Source organism: Sus scrofa, chromosome 9, assembly GCF_000003025.6.
Source record: "Sus scrofa isolate TJ Tabasco breed Duroc chromosome 9, Sscrofa11.1, whole genome shotgun sequence".
Taxonomy (NCBI): Eukaryota; Metazoa; Chordata; class Mammalia; order Artiodactyla; family Suidae; genus Sus; species Sus scrofa.
The window spans coordinates 66,941,623-66,965,082 of record NC_010451.4 but is presented as its reverse complement, the minus strand read 5'-3'; the positions used below and the strand labels follow the sequence as shown (position 1 = coordinate 66,965,082).

Sequence of the window (23,460 nt, the reverse complement as noted above, 5' to 3'; positions counted from 1 at the left end):
AGGCAGGGTCCCATAAATCTTCGTGTCCCCAGCGCCCGCCAGAGCCTGTTGGTCACTGCTGATGAAGAAGATGAAGCCAAGTGCCTATTATTGAATCATATATAATCCAGGTGACTAAAAAGGTCACTCGGCAATTCCGGCTCCTCAGTCTTGAACTCTATACTTTGTCAGAACATGCACATGAGCATGGGGCGGGGGGAGGGCATGCACACACACACAAACACACACACACATGCATACACAACCTTAAACTAGTTCACATTAAATGGTAACTTCTATAAGCTAGAACACTGGCTTAGTCTTCTGTGCATATTTAATTCCTAGAAAAGCCCTAGAATAAGTGCTGAATAAATGTTTGCTGAAAGAATACATGAGCCTTGACTACCAGGACTGGTGTTCCCCCAAACCCTAGGCTAATTCACACAAGGGCTAGGAGTGGATTTGTTTTCCAGAAGAAATAATAGCACAAGGATGTTCCTAGCCTCCAAAATAGATGAAAAATCTTCTTTGTCTTTTTGTCCTTTTTAGGGCCGCAACTGCGGCATATGGAAGTTCCCAGGCTCGGGGTCTAATCAGAGCTGTAGCGGCTGGCCTATGCCACAGCCACAGCATCTCGGGATCCGAGCCACATCTGCGACCTACACCACAGCTCACCGCAACGCCGGATTCCCGACCCACTGAGCAAGGCCAGGGATCGAACCTGCAACCTCATGGTTCCCAGTCGGATTCGTTTCAACTGCACCACGACGGTAACTCCCAAAAAATCTTATTAAAGATTTTCAAGCCAATTCTTCCTGGCTAGAATGGCTCAAAAACAGGCCCAGACCTGATACATCCTTTTTCATCTGATTAAAAGGTTAGAACTTTTCTAAAGTCTCTTTAATTTGGTATCAAGAAAGGCTACTAAGGGAGTTCCCGTCATGGCTCAGAGGTTAACGAACACAGCTAGCATCCATGAGGACGCAGGTTCGATCCCTGGCCTCGCTCAGTAGATTAAGGATCCAGCATTGCCATGAGCTATGGTGTAGGTCACAGATGTGGCTTGGATCCTGCATTGCTGTGGCTGTGGTGTAGGCCGGCAGCTAGAGCTCCGATTCGACCCCTAGCCTGGGAACTTCCATATGCCATGGAAGACAAAAAGACAAAACAAACAAAAAAAGCCTTCTAGAGATGTACATGTATTTTTTCTACTAGAGATGTACTATGTATTTTTTCCATATGGCTTCCCTGAACCATGCTGTAAAGTAAATTTCCAATTCATTCATCCTCTGTCTGGAAATTCAGTATGTGTATTGGGGGGCTGGGAGTGGGGTGAGGGTTAATAAAAGAGGCAGCACTGAATTAAACTTTTTTTTTTTTTGGCCAAGGCCCTGGCTTGTGGAAGTTCTTGGGCCAGGGATCAAATCTGTGACACAGCTGTGACCTGTACCACAGCTGCAGCAACACTGGATCTTTAAGCTGCTGTGCCACACAGGAACTTCCAGCACTGAATTCTTTATAAGCCATGTTACCTTCACTCACTTCCAATTAGTGATGTATTGAAGACCTGGCAAGACAAATACTGAGAATGTACCAGAATCAGGTTAGCATCCAAGACAAAGCTCCTAACAATACCAGTTAATCTGTATTAGAAATTCCTGAATGGCTTCAGAAGGTGCTCCGGGAAGAGCGTGGGCATGCCTGCCTGAGTGTGTGCATGAGTGCGGCGTGTGTGTGTGTGTGTGTGTGTGTGTGTGTGTCGGCGGGGGGGGGGGGGGGGACTTGGTGGTAGGTAAGGGCACACATTTCTATCCAGGACCAGAGAGAACAGAGCAAAGAGGTGGCTGGCAAATCCAGTCCATGTATAAAGAGGCGGGGTGGTGAGAAGAGCAGAAAATCAATAAATCTAAGAAGCCAAATCTTTCTTAATTGTGCCTGACTTCCTAGGTGGATCTGATTCCATTCATTGTCCACTCAATGCCTGTGCTTTGTCCTCCAAAGGAAATGTCTGAGGCATCATTTCCACCTGTACGCTGCAGCATCAATTCTGCACAACTTCCTCCTTTGCTAAATCCTCGAGATGCTGCCTTATAAATGCAAAGAATTTCAAGCATCAACAGAAACCCCCACCCCACCCCCAGAACTTGGTTCTGAACATCTGTTGTTTACAAGGGTTCAGGCTGAGAGCTGCCAGACTTGTTCTGCAACCTCTACTTTAACACAGAGGCTGCCAGGGAGGGATGTCTGAATTTCATGCAAGGATGCCCTGTCCCAACTGCTTAAGCAGGAATCGGCAAACACGGCTCAGCATCCTCCCGTTGAAGATAATCCTAGTTTGTTCGATTCATTTTCTAATCCTGGTTCTTTAACCAGCTGTACCCAAACTATGTTAAGAAGAAGAGCTGTGCTCATTGATCCTCCTTGAATTAAAACCCGCGGGGCACTGATCCAATCATCAGTGGGGGTATAGCAGGACAGGAGATGGCGAGACGGATTTCAACTCTGAAAAACCCAAAACCCTATTTTTTTTCTCATTCTCCCTGAGTCTTTCCTTAACCCTGGGCTCTTTGCACACGACTCTGTTTCTCTTCAGAGCCTGATACTTCGGTGAAGTACAGAAATTAGACATGAAAGTCTTTATTTCAATTAACTTGGGACGAAATCTAATAGAGAGCATAACTGTGATCCTTAACCTCCCCTGGCAGAGCCAAGCGTGAGCGCTCCCGAGCCCTCTACCTTCTTCCCCCTGCTTCCCAGTGACGACCGAACCCTGCTTTACACGGGGTCCTATTTTTAGATCCGTGTGCCCATGCGCACATGTGTGCTTATTATTCTCTCCCAGCCTGTCTGATTTTCCCCGTTTCAATTATGAGAGTCCTCACGGAAGAGACTGTCTTTTCTTCTTATCTTGTAAACCCTCCCACTTACCACAGTCAGCTCCCAATAAAGATGACATGGCTTCTGCCTTTAAAAGAGAACTGGATCAAAGTCAATTCACTTAATTGGCTATGAATTCCTGAGAAGGAAAAGATCCTGCAAACCCGCCTCACATTGCTTCCTGTGTCTACTGTGGAATTATGAGGGGCTTACAAGAGCCAAGGAAATGAATACTTAAAAGTTCCCCTGTGCCCAGCACTGTAGTTAAGGGACACGGTCACCAGGGCTCCCGCGAGCTGAAAGCCTGAGGTGTGTCTGCTGACATTCCAGCGGCAGAGCCTGTGAGACACAGGAAGCCCCCAGCCTCCAACATCCTCCCAACTGTGCATAAAAAGCATGTTTTGCTCCCAGTCTGCCCTCTATCATTCTCTGCCCTAAAAGGATAATATGAAGCCATTTACGCAGAAGCTTGGAAGCTTTCTGTTTGGCCTCCTGAGACAAACAACCCCGTAAACCACAGTCTGTTAGGCTCATCACTGAGATTTGTGCTGCCCTGGCCTGCTGGTCTTGATGGTGGCCCCTGCAGGAGGCTGAACACGACGTGTATTATTTTATTCGCCCAGGGTGCAGTGGGGACCTCTGGACCTCCACACGGTGCCTTTAATGATTTGGCAATTAGTACTAACTATTAATTCCGTGAGGACAAGGACATCAGAGGGTGACGGAGAGACAAATTACCTCCTCTGGACGATGATGAGCCTGGATCTAAAAATAACACGCCAGGGTTAAATACCTGGTTCAAGGTAGTTCATGACACCTTGTGACTAAGCCCGCTTAGAGGACAAAACACACAATTGCTGAGTTTTTATAAGAACTGGACATACAATTATAGAGAGTCACATAATTACAGATTTCCTCCCAATGCAGCCATATCAGAAAAATCAAGAGGCAGGAAGAGGGCCTGTCATTCGTGAGGTCCCATGGGAGTCACCGAAGAAAATGGAGACAGACATTCTATTACCTAAGGCCAGGCTTAAGAATGCTTAACTCTGCAGGGGAATAAATGGTGAGTCTAATTCGCCAGGGTTTTAACTCGTATAGCTATATTTGGTCCCAACTCCCGAGGACAAGAAAAACTGCCACAGCTACTTACATTTATTCTGGGTCAAGCACTGTCCGAGGGGCTTCCCATACATTAACTCATGTAATCAGCATAACAACTTCACAAGGTGGATGCTGTTATTACTCACAACTTACCAATAAGAAAACTGGGGCAACTAAAAACCTTCATCTAAAATCACATGGCTTGGAGCTCCCATCATGGCTCAGGGGAAACGAATCTGACTAGTAACCACAAGGATGCAGTTTCGATCCCTGGCCTCACTCAGTGGGTTAAGGATCCAGCGTTGCCATGAGCTATGGCGTAGGTCACACACGTGGCTCGGATCTGGTATGACTGTGGCTGTGGCGTAGGCCAGTGGCTACAGCTCTGATTTGACCCCTAGCCTGGGAACCTCCATATGCAGCCCTTAAAAAAAAAAAAAATTTCAGGAGTTCCCGTCGTGGCGCAGTGGTTAACGAATCCGACTAGGAACCATGAGGTTGCGGGTTCGGTCCCTGCCCTTGCTCAGTGGGTTAGCGATCCGGCGTTGCCGTGAGCTGTGGTGTAGGTTGCAGACACGGCTCGGATCCTGCGTTGCTGTGGCTCTGGCGTAGGCCGGTGGCTATAGCTCCGATTCAACCCCTAGCCTGGGAACCTCCATATGCCGCGGGAGCGGCCCAAAAAATAGTAACAACAACAACAAAAAGACAAAAGACAAAAAGACAAAAAAAAAAAAAAAAAAAAAAATTTCACACAGCTAGTAGGTAGAAAATTCAGGATCACAAGCCCAGGAAATCTGGTTCCAGAACCTGTGATCTTGACAATCACCTTCTGCAGTGATGATAATTACATCAGCTACTATTTTTTTGAGCATCTAGTAAGTTACAGGCATTAGGCTGATGCTTTCTATGTATTATATCTCATCTTTAGAACAACTCTTCAAGGCAAGCGTGACTCTCCACATTTCACGGATGAGAAAACTGAAGTGAGACGAGGTTAAGAGACTTGGTCAAGGTCACACAGCTGTAAGTGGCAGATCCAAATGTGTCTGGAATAAAGCTCTCGGTTTTTTTCTGCTAAGCCACAAAGCCTTCCAAAGAGATTTCATATGAATTCTTTCTCTGTTCAAAAGACAGGCCACCCCTCTGTCTTGATGGTCCCCCAAACTGCCTTGTATCTCTTCTATCCACCCTCTTTCATCCATGTGAGGAGACTGCCCAACTCTTCCGAAAAGGACCCAACTGTCGGAGATCCCGTTGAGGCGCAGTGGTTAACGAATCCGACTAGGAACCATGAGGAACCAAGTCCCTGCCCTTGCTCAGTGGGTTAACGATCCAGCGTTGCCGTGAGCTGTGGTATAGGCTGGCAGCTGTAGCTCCAGTTCAACCCCTAGCCTGGGAACCTCCATATGCCGCGGGAGCGGCCCAATAAATAGCAAAAAAAAAAAAGGACCCAACTGTCACTTAAGGTTCTATATGGCCCAGGCCTGTGAAAAAGTCACCAACAGACCTTTTGTTAGTCTCTAAATAAAGTCAGCTTGAGTCACGGCAAAAGAAAGCCAAGCTTTGCTCAACACCAGATGCTAATTGTGGGCAAAACCTTCCTCAGAGGGACAGACAGCTCCCAAATGTGTCCCAAATGAATGAGTGACACACTGGTCCCAGGAAGTAAGGGGTTCTACCTTCTGGCAGTTTCATGCTTCCTCCTGCTTCCTCCCCCAAATCACCCCATACTCAAAGGGGAACTTTCTGGTTCTCCACCCCTTCCTGATTGGCAGTCACGGCTATAACATTCTCCCTGGCCAGCTAACTTTGTTTTTCAAACTAATGCTACCCTAGGAGGCTGATGAACAACTTTGAACTCACTTCCAGAGGAGAAATCCATCCGCAAGAGGTGATGTAACTGCAGAGACTGTGCACGTTCAAATACTGGGCCCAAGGCCAAGAACGTGGACACTACACGGATTTCTCTTTAATTAACTGTGTACCTAACCTCCCCTGGAAAGGAGTATTGCAGGTTGAACATCTACCAGATTCCTGAGATACCTAAGCCCTACTCCCTCACATCCCTTCCAATAGTTACACTCTTCAGAACCAGCCAGATAAGCAGATTCACATTCTGTGTGCATTTCCTTAATAAACTACTTATTCAAGGTGAGCAAGAATAGGATATTGTCTCGTTCCCATCCCCAGGACCTAGCTCAATGCCGGTACAGAATTAGGTCCCCCAAGTGTGTCCTGAATGAATGAACAAATAAATATATCTTTCAAATTCCTTTTCACTCTCTGCAATCTGAGGACCACAGATACAATGAATACTTCCCTTTTATAATGCCTAAACCCTTACTGTGGGAAATCCATTATTTCCACAGCCTCAACCATCGTCTCTCTATGAATATGCCCAAATCTCCATCACCTCAACAATCCACACGTTTGTCCTGAATACAGTCCTTCATTTTCCATCAGTTACAGAAATATCAGCTTCCATCTCCTTCCAATATCGTTTTTTTTTTTTTTGTTTTTTTTTTTTTTGGTCTTTTTAGAGCTGCACCCGCAGCATACGGAGATTGCCAGGCTAGGGATCATCGGAGCTGTTGCCACTGGCTTACGCCACAGCAATACCAGATCCGAGCCACATCTGCGACCTACACCACAGCTCACGGCAATGCTAGATCCTTAACCCACTGAGCGAGGCCAGGGATCGAACCCGCCACCTCATGCTTCCTAGTCGGATTCCTTTCCGCTGCGCCACGACAGGAACTCCTCCTTCCAATATCTTAAACTCAACCTCCAAAACCCAGATTTCTCATATTCCAGCCCTTCAAAACCAGCTCCTTCGCCTAACTTTGGTATTTCTATTAAAGGCCCCATTAATCTACCAATCACCCAAGTCCAAAAGAAACTTCGCAGCCCTCTTTCTTTTGTGCCTCCAAGGTTACTTGAAACCCAAATCCCATCAGTGAGCAATTCCCGCAGACTCTTCCTGCACCAGGTGTTTTCCATTTGTCTCTAGACTGTAAGCTCCAAGAGCACAGGGAACAGATCTGTCTGCTGGGCATGTGTCTGGCACATGGTACGAGCACAATACATACTTGCTAAATGGACTGAAGGATCAATTTCTATTCTTTTCGTTCCCACCCTCCCAGCCTAATTTAGATCCTTCCTACCTCCTGTGACAACTGGTTTCACTGTCTCAAGTTCTTCACCATGGAGCAAACCACCACCATTAAGGTTAATCTTCCTTAAGCAGAGTTCACACCTTAGCTTGGACCCTAGCAGCTTCCAGTGTCCACGGCATAGACCCAAATCTTAGTCAAGAGTCAACGTTTGCCACGATACGGTCTTCACTACTTTTGTCTAGTCTCTCCATATATACACATAACCCCAACCAAGCCAGTCGCCTAACTGTACCCCAAAAGTGCTTTGTACTTTCCTCCTGACTATAATATCTTCCCCTTTCCGCTCTCTCCATTTATCAAAAATCAATTTGTAATCAAGGACTGGTTCACATCCCGTTTCCTCCCTGAAAGCTTCCTGACTCATCAACTGCGCATCCCGCTTTCTGTAGTACATACTTGGTACTGACCCCATCTTGCCTTATACTGAAGATTTGTGTTATTATGTCAGGCATGATTTATCCCTGATTGGATTATAAACTCATGCAGGAAAGATACATGACGTCTTATTCTTTGCATCTCTCTCCTCTAAGAGTCTAGAGGAAGACCTTGAAAATGTTCAACCAGGAGTTCCCATCGTGGTGCAGTGGTTAACAAATCTGACTAGGAACCATGAGGTTGCAGGTTTGATCACTGGCTTTGCTCAGTGGATTAAGGATCCGGCGTGGCCGTGAGCTGTGGTGTAGGTCGAAGACGCAGCTCGGATCCAATGCTGCTGTGGCTCTGGCGTAGGCCGGCAGCTATAGCTCCGATTAGACCCCTAGCCTGGGAACCACATGCCATGGGAGTGGCCCTAGAAAAGGCAAAAGGACAAAATAAATAAATAAATAAATAAAAATGTTCAACCAGGAATTCCCATTGTGGCGTAGCAGAAATAAATCCAACTAGTATCCATGAGGTTTTGGGTTTGATCTCTGGCCCTACTCAGTGGGTTAAGGAGCCAGTGTTGCTGTGAGCTGTGGTATAGGTTGCAGATGTGGCTTGGATCCTGCGTTGCTGTGGCTGTGGTGTAGGCTGGCAGCTGTAGCTCCAATTCGACCCCTAGCCTGGGAACCTCCATACACCTCGGGTATGGCCCTAAAAAGCAAAAATAAATAAATAAATTTTTAAAAAGCAAAAAAAAAAGTTCAACCAATATTTATTGTTGAGAAGGAAAAGCTGGAAGAAAGACAGAAAAGATGTTGGCCATGGGTTATAAAGTAGCATAAGGTCTCTGTAAGGGACACAGTGGGATAGAAATGAGAGCGTATTCCTCTAAAAACTTAACAGGAAAAAAAAAAAAAAAGCCTACCTCAAAATAAAAGAAAGAACTAAGTTATTCAAAGCAGGAGATCAAAACCAAATGAGCTATGACTGAAAGGTAATTTACAGCAAGTCTATGAAAAAAAAAGAAAAAGAAAAAAAGAAAAAACAGCCAACGCATTATCAATTAGAGTCCTGCTGGGCAATATTAACACAGATTCCACTTAAAAGAGACAATCAAAGGCTTAGCGACAAATAGGAATACATTCAGACTCTTCAAGGAGCCAAAGAAAATGCAAGAGCATCTTCCCTCGGAAGATTTCCTACCCTCACATAATATTATATCTCTGCTCTTCATCAAACCAGGCAGATAGAATTTCAGACATTAATAGGGCCCTCCCACAATTCAAAGGGACAGAGGAAGCCCTATTACCCATCTTAAAACAAAGCAGAATACGATAGATACAAATAATTGCTAGAGTTCTACCTGTAGGGGGAAGAGAAGGGGGAGTGGATACCCAGGATGAGACTCTGCAATGGAGTCAGAGTTGGGTGAGCTTTATGAGGGTGTCTGCACTGAGACAGTGTGGGAGAGGACACAAGGTGAGCAGGAGAAAAGCAGAAGAGGAAGCAAAGCCAAAGAGCAACAGGGTAATGGCTTCTAAGGTAAGGAGTTGTCCAAGAGAAGATGAAAATAGCAGTTCAGCAGTGTTTGTCCCTAAATGTGGTTACTTAAAACTAAAAAAAAAAAAAAAAGCCACCCAACCTAACCCAGTATGAGGGGCTGAAATCTAGCCAGGTTGAGAAACTGGCCTGGAAGAGGGTGGGACGAATCCATGTAGACCAATTTTGGCCCTGGCCAACCTGCCCCATCCCAAGTTGAATAGTTTCCATGTCCCTGAGACGCGTCTGTCCAGGGCTGCCGCTGGCAGCTGCTCTCCTGGCAGCACAGGGAGACAAATTCATGGCATTGCTGGGCCAACAGCTGCTACGGCTCTGGGGGAGGTGACGAGTGCCCGCCGAGATGCTCTGGGCAGAGAATGAACTATTCTAGGGACCAGCCCTAGAATCAGCAAAATCAGGCCACACTTCTCCAGGCTGAATGAAAATACAGTACAACTGCCGCTCCAGAGACCCAGGAAACCCACAGCCCTTCCTCTGTCCCAGCTTCTTTAACTTCAGTTGCTTCTTGCCCTCACGTTTGACCCATCTTTTCTATTTCCCGGGGCACGACTGCAGTCTCGGCCCACATTAACCTTAGGCCCACTGCCATCCCATCCTTACAGCCTCTCTGCTCCAGCTGATCTTATGCACGGTTGCCATGGTTACCTTTCCGAAGCAGAGCCGTCCATAATGATGCTCAGAAATTATCAATGGCTCCCCAGGCTTGCAGAATAAAGCCCAAACTCTTGTCACCTGGCATTCATGGACCACTGTAATCTGATCCCTCCCAAGGTTTCCAGGCTTAATGGCATTATCACATTTACCATCCTGTTCTTTGGCAAAACAGGTGACTTAACCTAGCAGTTTGGTTTTTTGCAACTCTGGTGCCTGTATCAACACTGCTCTCTCTGCCTCAACGGCTTCCTTCCCGATCTTCTTCCCTCCCTTCTACAATTTCTGCATTGTCTCAAAGGAGTTACAAAAGCAATCCCTTGCATTGGCACCAGGGTAAGAAGGGTATGTTTCCATTTCCCATCCAGTGAACTTCACCCCCATAAAGCCCTCTCTTCTCGGTGCATTTATGGCGCTTTACAAAGTGGAGGAACGGAATGCTCTTTCATACACCTGCCCTCTCGCAGATCACACACAGACAACGCGGCAGAGGCTGCTAACTGTCCCCCACTAGTTCCCCCCTCTGTCTATACTAATAAAACTACTCTCTGGTCACCAGAATAATATCACCATTAGCCAGCCTCCCTTGCAGCTCAGTAAAGCATGCCAGTCAGATGTGAGCTGAGGGACATATGTGCCACTTCCAGACTGCACCCTTAAAGGAAAAGGATATACCTGCCCCTGGGCTCTTGTGCTTTTCCCACTGGTTGGAATGGGGACATGGTGGCAGGGAGCCACCTTGGGTCACACAAACAAGGGCAAGCCTCCAGGGGTGGAATAAGGAGCCTGACACAGCCCTGGATGGCTAAGACCCAGACAATTACACGAGAGAAAAATCAACCTCTACCTTGTATGGGATACTATTATTTGGATCTATTAGAACGGCTAAACCAGACATGCCTAAAAAGCCTTTCCTGGGCCCAAAATGTTAATTTTCAGTTGCTAACAAATGTTTCAAGCTTGGCCTGGTGGTGGTGCAGCCTGCCAAGCGCCAGTTCAGCTTTAGCGGCGTGCTTGTCTGGGCACAGCAACAAACACCTGAACACTGAGTTCCCTCTTACAACACAGAGGGGACAGTGGAAAACTGCAAGCGCTGCTGCGAGTGTTAGGCTGAGAAGTCGAGTCTCATCACTGGATGAACAGCACAAGGTTAGAAACCATCAGCCCCAAGGCGTCCTCAGACGCTAGCTGGACTGAAGCAGGCAGACCACGGATTCAACTGTGGCAAAAAGAACATTGAAGACAAGGTACAAAATGCTCCAAGAACCATCAGGTGAGGGAGAATGCAGAATTTCACACATATTCTTACAGTAACAGAAGCCACCTACTCCATGTAAAACGCATATACGATTTTAGGAATAAATTATGTATGCAGGTAGGATGCTGTCTGGATTCCCCCACTGACCTTCTTACCGCCTTGCCTGTGGTGAAAGTGTATGTCTCTATTGGGCTGGACCCCATGAAACGGCCATTGTGTGACCAGTTTTGTCCCCCCAAACTGAGCAATCTCATGGTTCACTCTAACAGATTGAAAGCTCTTGGGTTTGAGGGTCGTTTTAGTCATCTTCGCCTCTCTCACAAGGCCTTAGAATGGGAGCGTACCAGTAAGAACGACTAGCTTTAACTTTCACAGATCTTCTATTTGAAAGACACCATTTCCATCAGACAACACGATCCTACTTTACCTTCCATCTTTTTTTTTTGTCTTTCTTTTTTTTTTTTTGTCTTTTTGCCTTTTCTAGGGCCACTCCTGCGGCATATGGAGGTTCCCAGGCTAGAGGTCTAATCAGAGCTGTAGCCACCAGTCTACGCCAGAGCCACAGCAATGCAGGATCTGAGCCGTGTCTGCAACCTACACCACAGCTCATGGCAACACCGGATCCTTAACTCACTGAGTGAGGCCAGGGATCGAACCTGTAACCTCATGGTTCCTAGTCAGATTGGTTAACCACTGAGCCATGACGGGAACTCCTAACTTCCATCCTTTTAAGTTCTTAAAAAAAAAATTTCACTCTCACCTTCCTTGGTTCCCCTCCTTCTTCCCTCCCTTACCCCCTCCTGGTAACTTCTCTTTCTAGTAATTAACACTTTTTATTTTTTAAATTATTTTTATTTTATTTTTATTTTTTAGGGCTGCAGCCGCAGCATATGGAAGTTCCCAGGCTAAGGGTCGAATCGGAGCTGCAGCTGCCGGCCTACACCACAGCCACAGCAACTCAAGATCCGAGCTGGGTCTGTGACCTACACTACAGCTCAGGGCAATGCCAGATCCCCAACCCCCTGTGCGAGGTCAGGGATCAAACCTGCATTCTCATGGATACCAGTCAGATCCGTTTCTGCTGTACCATAATGGGGATTCCTATTTACTTTTATTCTTTTGTCTTTTTGGGGCTGTACCCATGACATATGGAGGTTCCCAGGCTAGGGGTTGAACAGGAGCTACAGCTGCCAGCCTACACCACAGCTCACGGCAACGCCGGACCTTAACCCAGGGAGCGAGGCCAGGGATCGAACCCACAACCTCATGGATACTAATCAGGTTCATGACTGCTGAGCCACAAAGGGAACGCCTAGTAATTAACACTTACTACTCCCTAAAGTTGAATGTGCCCCAGCCTTGGGTCCTGGTTTTGGTTCTTTGTTCTTCTTGCTCTTCCCTGAGTTCGTATCATTTCATATCTCGCATAATCACTTCTACACTTGAGAATCTGCTCTCCATTCCTAGTCATCACCTCTTACCTCAGTAGTACCACATCTCCACGTGAAGGCCTCCCACTGCCCCAACACCAACCTGTCCAGAGCAGGCTCCCCATTCACAACAGGTCTTCCCTCAACATCCTCGCTTCTATCAAGATGGCCCCATTCTTCCAGGTCACCAGGATAGAGACATGGCATCACCTCCGACCCTTACAGTTCTTCACCCAGTTACCCAGTCCCCTCCAGGGTCGTGCATATTTCCTGACTATATGCCCTTCCTCCCCATTCTTTTTTGCTCTCCCACTGTACCTGGATTATCCCTCCCACCCACAACCCCCACCTTGGCCTTCTCTGGCCGAAAAACACATTCTTCTACCATTTTTCCTCTTATCGCTCTCCCACACAAGAGCCCAGAGGGCTCACTAGCATGCTGTCACATCAGATCGCAACTCCCCTGCTTGGCTGTCAAAGAACCACTACGAGGTCTTCTCTACTTATCGAAACCTTCTCTTCCACTGCTTTTGAAAATACCCGTGTTCTCGTAATATCTTGCACACACCTTTGTGAAAGCCCTTTTTGACACTGTATTATTTCCATGTCTCTTTTCCCTATGCGCCAAGATCCCAGAGCTTATCTCAGTCGCTACAGAAATCAGCACAGAACACAGTACCCAGTAGGCATTTAAAAGGGTCTGCTGAATAAGTAGATTGCTATTCAAGATCAGATCCTACAGGAAGCTCTTCAAGGAACCTAGCCATAAAATGACAGCCAAAGGAGTAGGAAGTCCCCTCTATGAGTGCTTGCAGCCCTTTGTCCTTTCGTTTTGCAACACTTACCCTCGACTCATCTGTGTGATGTGTTCAGTGCCTGTTTCCTCATTCTGCTATAAGTGTCATGTGGAAGATGGTACTTGTTCACTGTTACAGCCCAGACACTGTTCACTTGTCTGTCCTGAAGGAATTCAGGAATGTGCAATGGACATTTGTTGAATGAGTAAGAACCTTCCTTTTTTTTTTTTTAATTGTTAAAGTGTCTGATTTTTTTTTTTTTTTTTTTTTTTAGCCCCACGCACAGCATGGGGAAGTTCCCGGGCCAGGGACTGAACCCACATCACAGCAGTGACCCGAGCGACTACAGTGACACAGCCCGATCCTTAACCCACCAAGCCACAAGCGAACTCCAAGAACCTTCATTTTAATGGAGCTGGATTGCCCACTAGCCCCTCTCCTGCCTCACCACCAAACATTTCTGCTTCCTCTCTCGTGTACCTGCTCTCCCACACAAATCTACTTTTAAAGCCTAACCTAAGTCCCACTTGCTTCATGAAAACACTCCTCACTACTCCAGATTCTTTATCTATCTCTGATGATTTATCACTGACCTCTTATCACATCGATAGTCTACAGAAAACCAATGATCTCTTAATGAGGCCATTAGTGTCTTTATTCTCTAATTGCTTCCTATATTAACAATCTTTTCTCTCCCACCAGATATGGCCCCCTATGAATACACACAATAAACGTGCCTCGTATCTTCTGGTGTTTGTACAACACGGAGCACATCGCTGGCTCTCAATAAACACTCACTGGCTGTTTGGGGCAAAGGAAGTCAGGTACCAGCTTTATCAGAAGGGAAATCAGTTCTTCCAGCCTTGGAGAAAATACCCTGTTTCTTGTAGGTCATCTTGATCAGGGCAGTTTAGCATATCTCTACCTTAATTTATAGCAAATATATCCTTAAGCTAAGAATATATTATAGTACTGAAAAATCAAATGCTATTTTAAACTTAGGAGGAGTTTATCAAGAGAATAAATCCAACTTTGAATCAGTTTTCTAAAGCAAATAATTCCTTCCCCAAACCTTCATTTATCACATACTAAAATAACATTTTATTCTCTCAGGATTGCTTATCATAAAGAGAACAGGACTTGGAAAAGATAAGGGACTCTGAGGACAAAACATCTGGAAGAAATTCTCATTCTGGCTTCTACTGAAAGTGTCATATGTTCTCCTTAATCTGAGCCTCCATATTCATTGCTCAGAGATGGCTTGTAAAAATAAAATTGTGTCCCAAGTTATTAGGACGTAAACAAAAACAGAAAATAGAGGGAAGTAAGATACACTTGGCGTTAATTCTCAAATTCACTCATTTGTTTACTCATCCAATAACACTGGATGTATTATCCAATGGGAGCATGCATTAGCTATTACATTAGGCACTGTGGGAGACTGAAGATAAATCGGAAAAGCACAGGGAGGGTCATATAAGGCAGACACTGCTGGATATCCTAATAAAAACAACAACAGGAGTTCCCAGCGTGGCTCAGCGGAAACGAATCTGACGAGCATCCATAAGGACACAGGTTCGATCCCTGGCCTTGCTCAGTGGGTTAAGGATCCAGCGTTGCCGTGAGCCGTGTTGTAGGTCAGATCCCCTGGTGTTGCTATGGCTGTGGTGTAGGCCAGTAGCTACAGCTCCGATTTGACCCCTTGCCTGGGAACCCCCATATGCTGCAGGTGTGGCCCCAAAAAGACAAAAGACAAAAATAATAATAATAACAAAGAACAAGAACAACAAAAATGCTATAAGAGGGAGACTATTCTTCTGGGAGAATAGGAAAAGTTTCTTGAAACAACTTGCAATATGCATTAAAAGATGACTATTGCTTCGACATGCAGACGTGAAGAATGGACACCTTCAGTTCAAATAACAGTTTAACCAAAGACCCAGTGGAGTTGCTGTTCTGTTTGGCTATGGTATAGTGGAGCAGAAACAGGAAATAAGGTTGGAAAGCTAGTCAAGCCAGATGTAGAGGGGCTTGAAGACCAAGCCAAGGGGGTGCACAGTGTTGTGAATAGCGCAGCACCTCTCAGACTTAACTGTGCACACAAATCACCTGGGGATCTTGTCACAGCTGATCTGGGGATGGGACCTGGGATTTTGCCTTTCCAGCACCCAGGCTGTGCTGATCTTGGGAGAACACATCTTGAGTATCAAGAATACAGACAGCGGGGAGCCACTGCACAGAGAAGCTGCCCGATCCCCAGTGTGTTCCAGGAAGATGACACCTGATAACAGTGCACCAGGCAGACTGGACTGGGGAGAAGCTGGGGACTGTGGTCCCCAATGCTGATTGTTAGAATCATCTGGGAAGCTTTTACACCACAATTTTACCCAGGCCTTATTCCCAGAGATTCGGATTTAATTGATCTGGAGTGGGGCCCAGATTTCAGCATTTGAAAAAATGTTCTCCAGGGAATTCTAATGTGCAGCCAGGATTGAAAACTTCTGCTATCGATGACACAGCAAGTACTCAAATCATTCAGGCAGAGATGATGATGAGCTAAACCAGGGCAATGGCAGTGAGAATAGAGTGAAGGGGCCAGTCGTATAAAATATTGTAAATGTGGAAGGAAGAGAGCTCAGCTACTGTCTGTGCAGCAACTTAGAAGAAGGGCTGCAGCATCATTTCTGCCCGTTAGAGACAGGTGGATGAAATGGTTAAGAACTCAGACTCTGGAGCCAGACTGCCTGGGTTTGAATCCCAGCTCTGTTATTTATTTACCAGGGGTGTGTGTGAGTTGTGAGTGAGAGAGAGGGGAGAAAGTATTTATTTACTAGGGGTGTGTGGTTTGTGAGTGAAAGAGAGAGAGAGGTATCTTGATCAATTTCTTGATGACCCAGTTTCCTCATCTGTTAGCTGGCAATAAAAGAAGAACTAAATATGGAGTTGTGAAGGTTGAATTAACATAAATGTAAAAGCCCTTAGAACCATGCTTGGCACATAGGAAGAGCTATCAAGCTGTTTGATGATTTTATAAGCATGGTTTATCATCTATTTCGATCTCTCCAGGATGTCAAACGGCACGTAAGACAGATCTGGAAAAAGAGAAGCTCTTGAGGTCTCCCAACCCTCAGCCAATGTGAGGTCACTAGGTCACCCGTTTCATGAATACAGTTGCCTCCCTCCATCCTGGACCCCATTCCCAAGGTCCCTACTTGAACTGCTGGTCCTTGGTGCTTCTCGTCTTGGCCAGGAAGCGCTCTGCCAGCTTTTCCAGGTTGCGGGAGTAGTCCATCTCGATCTCAGCCTTCTTCCGGAAGAAGTCCTGGAGGTCCTGCAACAGCTGCACCCGGAGCTCACACTGCTGGTCCAGGCATTTCATCTGCTCTGTGAGCTGAGCGCGGATCTCTGCAATAAAAGCCAGGTGAGGCAGTCAGACAGAGATCCCTGGAAAAAACCAGAACGCCAACCTTGACCCCGTCCATTTAGTTGTTCCCTGATCTCTGCGAAACGTAAAGCTTTTAATTAAAAAAAAAAAAAAAAAAAAGGCAAAAAGCAAGCCCATACTGGCCATGTGATGGGAAGCATCACCAAAAACTCACCAACTCTTTTCAGACCCTTGGAGAACAATGACACCATGGATCAGCTAAATCATTTAAAAGATACTGTATATAGCACAGGGAACTCTACTCAATATTCTGAAATAACTTGTATGGGAAATGCATCTGAAAAAGAATGGAAATACATATATGTATAACTGAATCTCTTTGCTGTACACCTGAAACTAACACAACACTGTAAGCCAACTATACTCTCATAAAATTTAAAAAAAATTAAAAAATAAATCATTTAAGAGAAGCTGCTTATCAGATATAATCATATTCAGAGCTACCACTTAAGAAGCAACTGACTGCTCCTTTTCCAACGCAGTGTCAGAATCGGGGCTGTCCTCTGGCAGGGCGCCTAATGAATTCTCTCATCCTAGTAGGTAGGTACTATTTTTATCCCTAATTTAAAGATGAGAAAACCGACTCTTGAGGAAGTCAAGCTATTAGGTGGTGGAGCTGGGATTCAAACCCACACAGCGTGACTTAAGGGCCCAAACTCCAACCGTTTTTTGTTTTTGTTTTTTTTGCTTTTTTTTTAGGGCTGCACCCGTGGCATATGGAAGTTCTGAGGCTAGGGGTTGATTCGTAGCTGCAGCTGCCGGCCACAGCCACAGCCACAGCCACTCAGGATCCTAGCCGAGTCTGTAAACTACAACACAGCTCACGGCAATGCTGGATCCCTAACCCACTAAGCAAGGCCAGGGATAGAACTTGCATCCTCATGGATTCTAGTCAGATTTATTTCTGCTGCGCCATGACAGGAACTCCTCAAACTCCAACTCTTTAAACTTTCTCCCATTATTTCAAAATGTTTTTCTGCAATGTCATTAAGTAGGGGGAGGAGTCGGGATATTTTAATGGAGATAGAAGGGCAGTGGCAATTAACTATGAAACAAGCCCCCCCCCCAACTTCTAGGCAAGCAAACCATTCACCGTCAATCAGATTCCATTCCAATATCATTGAATGTAAATCAGTCTTCAAGAAGCTGATAGTTTCACCAGCAAATATCACTCATATCTCTGCTGCTTCATCCTCACGGATGCTCAGAGCTTCTGCTGTGTCAAAGCTGGAAGTATTTCTGGTGAAGTTACTCTAGCGCAGCAGCTTTCTGGCTGGCCAGCATCCTCATACCGGACTAGCAAGCACCCTCTCTGGAAATGCAGCAGTGGCCACTCCAGATACAACCAGATCTGCCTCAAATGCAATAGTGCATTTGTTCCTGACAAGAGACCTGGCACCTGCAGGAAGCAGCTTGTCAAAGCCAGGCTGCTTTTCAGCTCAGGGAAGGCCTGCAATGCATATCTTCCTGAGGTTATGTCCCAATCTCCATCTGAGTCACAATGGAGTCATTTCTTTCATCTCCTTCCCCCCAGAAGCCTGCTCAGCTCCAATGTCATAGGAAGTGACAGTGACTCCACTGCCAGGGAAAAAGAGCACCTGTATTATTATGCCTTTCCTTATGCACGCACCAAATTCATTCCCCAGTAACAGAACTGTAACAATGCTTTCTGTCTATGCTCAGAAATGCATGGGGTGGGGGTGTAGGATTTTTTTTTTTTTCCCTTTATGGCTGCACCTGCGGCGTATGGAAGTTCCCAGGCTAGAGGTTGAATTGGAGTTGCAGCTGCCAGCCTACACCACAGCCATAGCAACGCCAGATCCAAGCCTCATCTGCAATCTATACCACAGCTCATGGCAATGCCGTATCCTTAACCCACTAAACGAAGCCAAGGATCAAACCCACATCCTCATGGATACTAATTAGTTGGGTTCGTAATCCACACACAACAGGAATTCTCAGAATCCAGAGTTTTCTTCTGAGCTGTGGATAAATTAGACGTGAATCCAGGAATGGAGCTATGATGTGGAAAAGTCTGCCAACCACTCCTTCTATGAAGCAAAAGGGATGGGTACATAGTGCATTTACTCTTGCCTTGGAGTAGCTGGGGGTCCATCATCCACACCGGTCTTTATTTTTGTCTCTTTCTTTTTACAGATATCAGGATGTACCACCTCTGGTCCTTTGGGGGTGATCTCAGGTGATCTGTAAATGTAGTTCTCCCCTTCTTCGTCCCCCTGCCTCCCCCGGGCCAACCATCAATGCCAACCAGGCCTGGGGTGACCTCACCTGAACTGAAACTGAGCACCGGAGGATTGTTTCAAGCAGACAGAAGGCTGAGCAGAAAAGCCGCCTACCTCATCACTCATCAAAGCTCTCTTGTTCTCTGTTTTTTTGGAGTCTGATTACAAGGGTGTAGGGGGAAAGATCTGCAGAGGGCATGTCAGGCATCTGGCTCTTGCCAGGGATTTCTGGGCCTCTTAAAGGCAACAGCCCTTGTCGAGACGCCTCCTCCAGAAGGCATCCGCCCCACTTTTATCTCTTTTATTTATTTATTTTTTGGGGTCTTTTTAGGGCCCAGCCCGCAGCATATGGAAGTTCCCAGGCTAGGGGTCAAATTGGAGCCATAGCTGCCGGCCGACATCCCCCCGCCCCCAGCAACGCTAGATCCAAGCCTCATCTGAGATCTATACTGCAGCTTGTGGCAACGCCGTATCCTTAACCCACCGAGTGAGGCCAGAAGTCGAACCTGCATCCTCATGGATACTAGTCAGGTTCTTAACCCACTGAACCACAGTGGGAACTCCCTGTCCCACTTCTATCTTTGATAGACAGAGGGAGTAGCTGGCAAGAGTAGCCACTGGGTGGGCAGGCTGGGAGGAGAGGCCATTCACAAGGCTCACTGATACTCCTTACAACTTGTCCATTAAATAAGAATCAGGGTGTCTGGGGTGACAAGGCTTTCCAGGTACCTAGTCAGTAACAGATGTACAAGAGGATGTGGACAGGCAAAGGGGCTGTCAGCCCTCCCTGAGTCACTTGTAATTAATGTAAGACTTTGCCTCAATAAACTCCCTAACCAGGGGAGCAGAGAAGGGAATGCTTTAGGAGAGTTGATGTCCACCTTTGCCCAAAGAAGAGGAGGCTAAGCAAACTCCCACGACAGCCATGAAGCCACCCGAGGGCTGTCCTATCTGAGGCATAAGCAATTCCTAGGAGGCTTTTAAGATAAGTGAATTAATCTAAGAAGGCCCCATGTACATCCAGCCTGCACAGAATTGCATCCCGACCTCCTCAGATGTCTCAACGAATGGGCGGCATTACCAGAACGGACCCCGCCCTCAGGCATCCCCTCTGGGCCCCGGAAGGAAAGAAGGGGAGCCTCCGTTTACTGAGCACCTTTCATGGGCCTTTAATTACATATGCATTTATTTATTTTTTCTCTTTTTTGGCCACCCCTTGGCAGATGGAGTTCCCTGGCCAGATATCAGATCTGAGCCGCAGGTGCAACCAAAGCCACAGCTGCAGCAATGCTGAATCCTCAACCCACATTGCAGCGCTGGGGATTGAACGTACGTCCCAGTGCTCCAAAGAGAGCGCTGATCCTGTTGTGCCCCAGCAGGAACTCCTTGATGGGCCTTTATACACATCATCTCATTTCATCTTTACAACAAGCCTCTAAGGTGTCCCCAATTATCCTGGGTGCACAGATGAGAAAACTGAAGCATGACTCGCTAAGTAACTTACCAAAAGGGTCACACAATTTGGTGCAAGAGGTGCTGAAGCCAAATTAAGGTTTCCCTTGACTTGTCAAAGAGGTTGACAGTGGGGCAGGGCAACAGGAGAAATGGAGCAAGAGTTTGGAGTCTCCGGCGTCTTTCTGGGGAGCTCATAGTTTTCTGGCTCCCACCCTTGGAATGTCCCCTTCCCCACCTTCCAGCTGGGGTGGTGACTCAGGCCCCCAGAGTCAAGTTTGGAGCAGCCCGGTGACTCATTTAGCTGCCCATGTTTCAACGAGTCCACAACCAGGCGGGAACCCTTCCTGCTTCCTAGATCTACTCCACAGGGCGGCTTTGAAGGAAGTGAGACTGCACCATCCCCACCCGGATGCAGAAGAAGGAGAGGTTCTGCTCACAGATACCACCTGCCACTCTGGTTACTGTGTGATGCAACACACAGAGCGTCTCCCCTCCCCCACAACCTGCCTGGAAGAAGCCACCCCAGCTCCCACCCTCATACCCTCAGAGCCCATGCACGGAACGGAGAGTCCGACCACCCCCATCTCCAGGCCTGCAGCTCCAAGACAGAATGGGTGCTCTGTCCGGGGCAAAATGTGCTGCTTCAGGCTTTTGCCACCACTGCTGTTGCAAAGACAAACAATGGTCCCCAAGAAGGCAGCTGTGCCAGCCCCAGTCCTCTGGCCCTGCATACAAGGGGCAGGAAACAATAGGCCACTGAATGCCAGCATGCCTGGGCCATGTGCCCAGGCTGGAGGCCCCTGTGCACTCTGGCTTACCAATAAACTATGAGGGTAGAAAGAAGAAAGGGGCGATTTATAAAACAATGGAGGAATCCTCACAGTTCCATCCACACAGTTCCAGCGTGCTTAGGCCAAGTATGCACATGCACACGTGTGTACACTCAAAGACACACACTCACGCCACCCACACTGGGCTCTAGCACGCCGATTCAAGAAGCCTTTGCAAATCCAGTTTATAGTTGGACAAGAGTTTCTGGGAGCTGTGGATGATGGGGTCTTTGTAGGTTCTGTCCCTAGAACTTCCCTGGAAGAAGTCAAGGTCTCTTTTTCTAAAGCAGCTGCATCTCAGGACTACAAATGAATTCCCTGGCCATCTAGAAAGCCCAAGTACAAAGGTCGCCATGAACTACCTGGAGGGATGCAAGTCAAAAATGAGCTCCCCAGGCACCTCATACAGCCCATTTATGCAGCAAATCTTTACTGAGGCCCTACTGTAGGACAGACCCTGTGCTAGGTATTGGTGACAGAGGACAAAACAGGCCCAAGCCCTGCCCTCAAGAAGCATGACTTGACAAGAAGAGGAGGGAAAAGAAAGCAAGACAGTCTTATTGCTTTTGCTTCAAATATTCTTTTTTTTTTTTTTTTTTTTTTTGGTCTTTTTGTCTGTTTTAGGGCCGCACCCGCGGCATATGGAGGTTCCCAGGCTAGGGGTCTAATCGGAGCTGTAGCTGCCAGCCTTTGCCACAAGCACAGCAATGCCAGATCCGATCCAGGTCTGTGACCTATACACCACGGTCATGGCAGTGCCGGATCCTTAACCCACTGAGCGAGGCCAGGGATCGAACCTGCAACCTCATGGTTCCTAGTCGGATTCGTTTCCACTGAGCCACGAAGGGAACTCCTGCTTCAAATATTCTTTATCATAACACAGTCAGGTAATAAGCCCCCACCGAAAGACCAAATATTTTGAACTTATCAGCAACAGGCAAAAGAGATCAAGCAAAAATACTGAGAAAATTTCAATGTCATCTGACTCCTCCTGTTTATAAAAAATGATGTGAATAAAAACTACAGCTTCCCTTGAAAAAGGGGCCCACGTTTTAGAACAAGTTTCCTGAAAATCAGAGTTGACCTTTGATTAGTATTTCATTCAAAGAGTTGAGTCAAAATTGAACCCTACAGTTCTGGAACTAGATCCTGGTGATAGTGCACAATCTTGAGACTACTAAAAAGAAAAGAAAAGAAAGAAAGAAAGGAAAGAACCCAAAATTGTACACTTTAAAGGGGTAAATTTTATGGTATGTGAGTGATATCTCATTAAAAAAATTTAATCCCAGCAAAACAGCATGTCCTGTTGAGCACCTTCCTGTCAGCTCAAGGGAAAATGGCCCAACAAACAGGCACCAAAAGGAGGAAGGAATTCTTGGTTTCCATTTCTCCACTTGTATGGGCTGAATTTCAGTTCTGCACTGAATATTCTTAAAGCAAACTTTTTTTTTTTTTGCTTTTTAGGGCCACACCTGTGGCATATGGAGGTTCCCAGGCTAGGAGTCGAATTGGAGCTACAGCTACCGGCCTACACCACAGCCACAGCAACGCCAGATCTGAGCCACGTCTGTGACCTACACCACAGCTCATGGCAATGCCAGATCCTTAACCCACTGAGCAAAGCCAGGGATCGAACCCGCAACCTCATGGTTCCTAGTCGGATTCATTTCTGCTGCGCCACGATGGGAACAAAGCAAATTTTAGAAGCTGTCCCTTAGGACAGCAAAGCTTGGCCACGACATTGAACTCCACCGGCAGATCACCATTCCATCGTTTCCGAAGGGTGTCCCATCCAAACCTGGCAAGGACTGTTTTTATGCATGAGTTCAAATCCAGGATCAGCAGACACATCCAGAAAAGCCCCCCCCGTAGGACGTGCTGACTCCTTGTCCATGCTTAGCCACAGGTGAGAGCCTAACTACACCGGTCCTGGGAGTTAGAAGGAGGCTCATTTTCTTTTTAGAAAGATGCTGAAGGGTCACAAAATGGATGAAATTCAAAGAAAAACTAGACCTAACAGGATACCGATCATTTAACAGAAACAGTAAGGCCCTGCCACAGCAACAATCATGGAGACTCTAAATTATATAACACCTGCCAATGCAGGTGACATAATCCTCGGAAAACTGTCCTTACCTCAGAGAACACCCAGGGAATTCATCAGTCAGCAGAGTACTAGGGGAATTTGCTCAGCTTAGTGCTTCCAACCCAAAGCAATTAGCCCTCTCCTTTCCCTTTTTCAAAATTCATCTCCTTCTTCTGGAATTTTCTCTAAGTCATACGAATCCCACA

The 23,460-nt window shown here is 46.6% G+C and overlaps 1 protein-coding gene across 12 annotated transcripts in view; it reads right to left on the bottom strand.

The window, feature by feature from the left end:
* The window catches only part of SRGAP2 (SLIT-ROBO Rho GTPase activating protein 2), a 279,254-nt gene that overhangs the window by 152,233 nt on the left and 103,561 nt on the right, over nt 1-23,460 (bottom strand). For all 12 annotated transcript variants that reach the window (XR_002335789.1, XM_021063302.1, XM_021063294.1 and 9 more), the window contains exon 3: nt 16,408-16,600. Coding sequence is in view for 11 of the 12 variants with exons in the window: in XM_021063302.1 (XP_020918961.1) it covers nt 16,408-16,600 (193 nt within the window). In the remaining variant the exon portion in view is untranslated. The remainder of the gene's footprint in view (nt 1-16,407; nt 16,601-23,460) is intronic.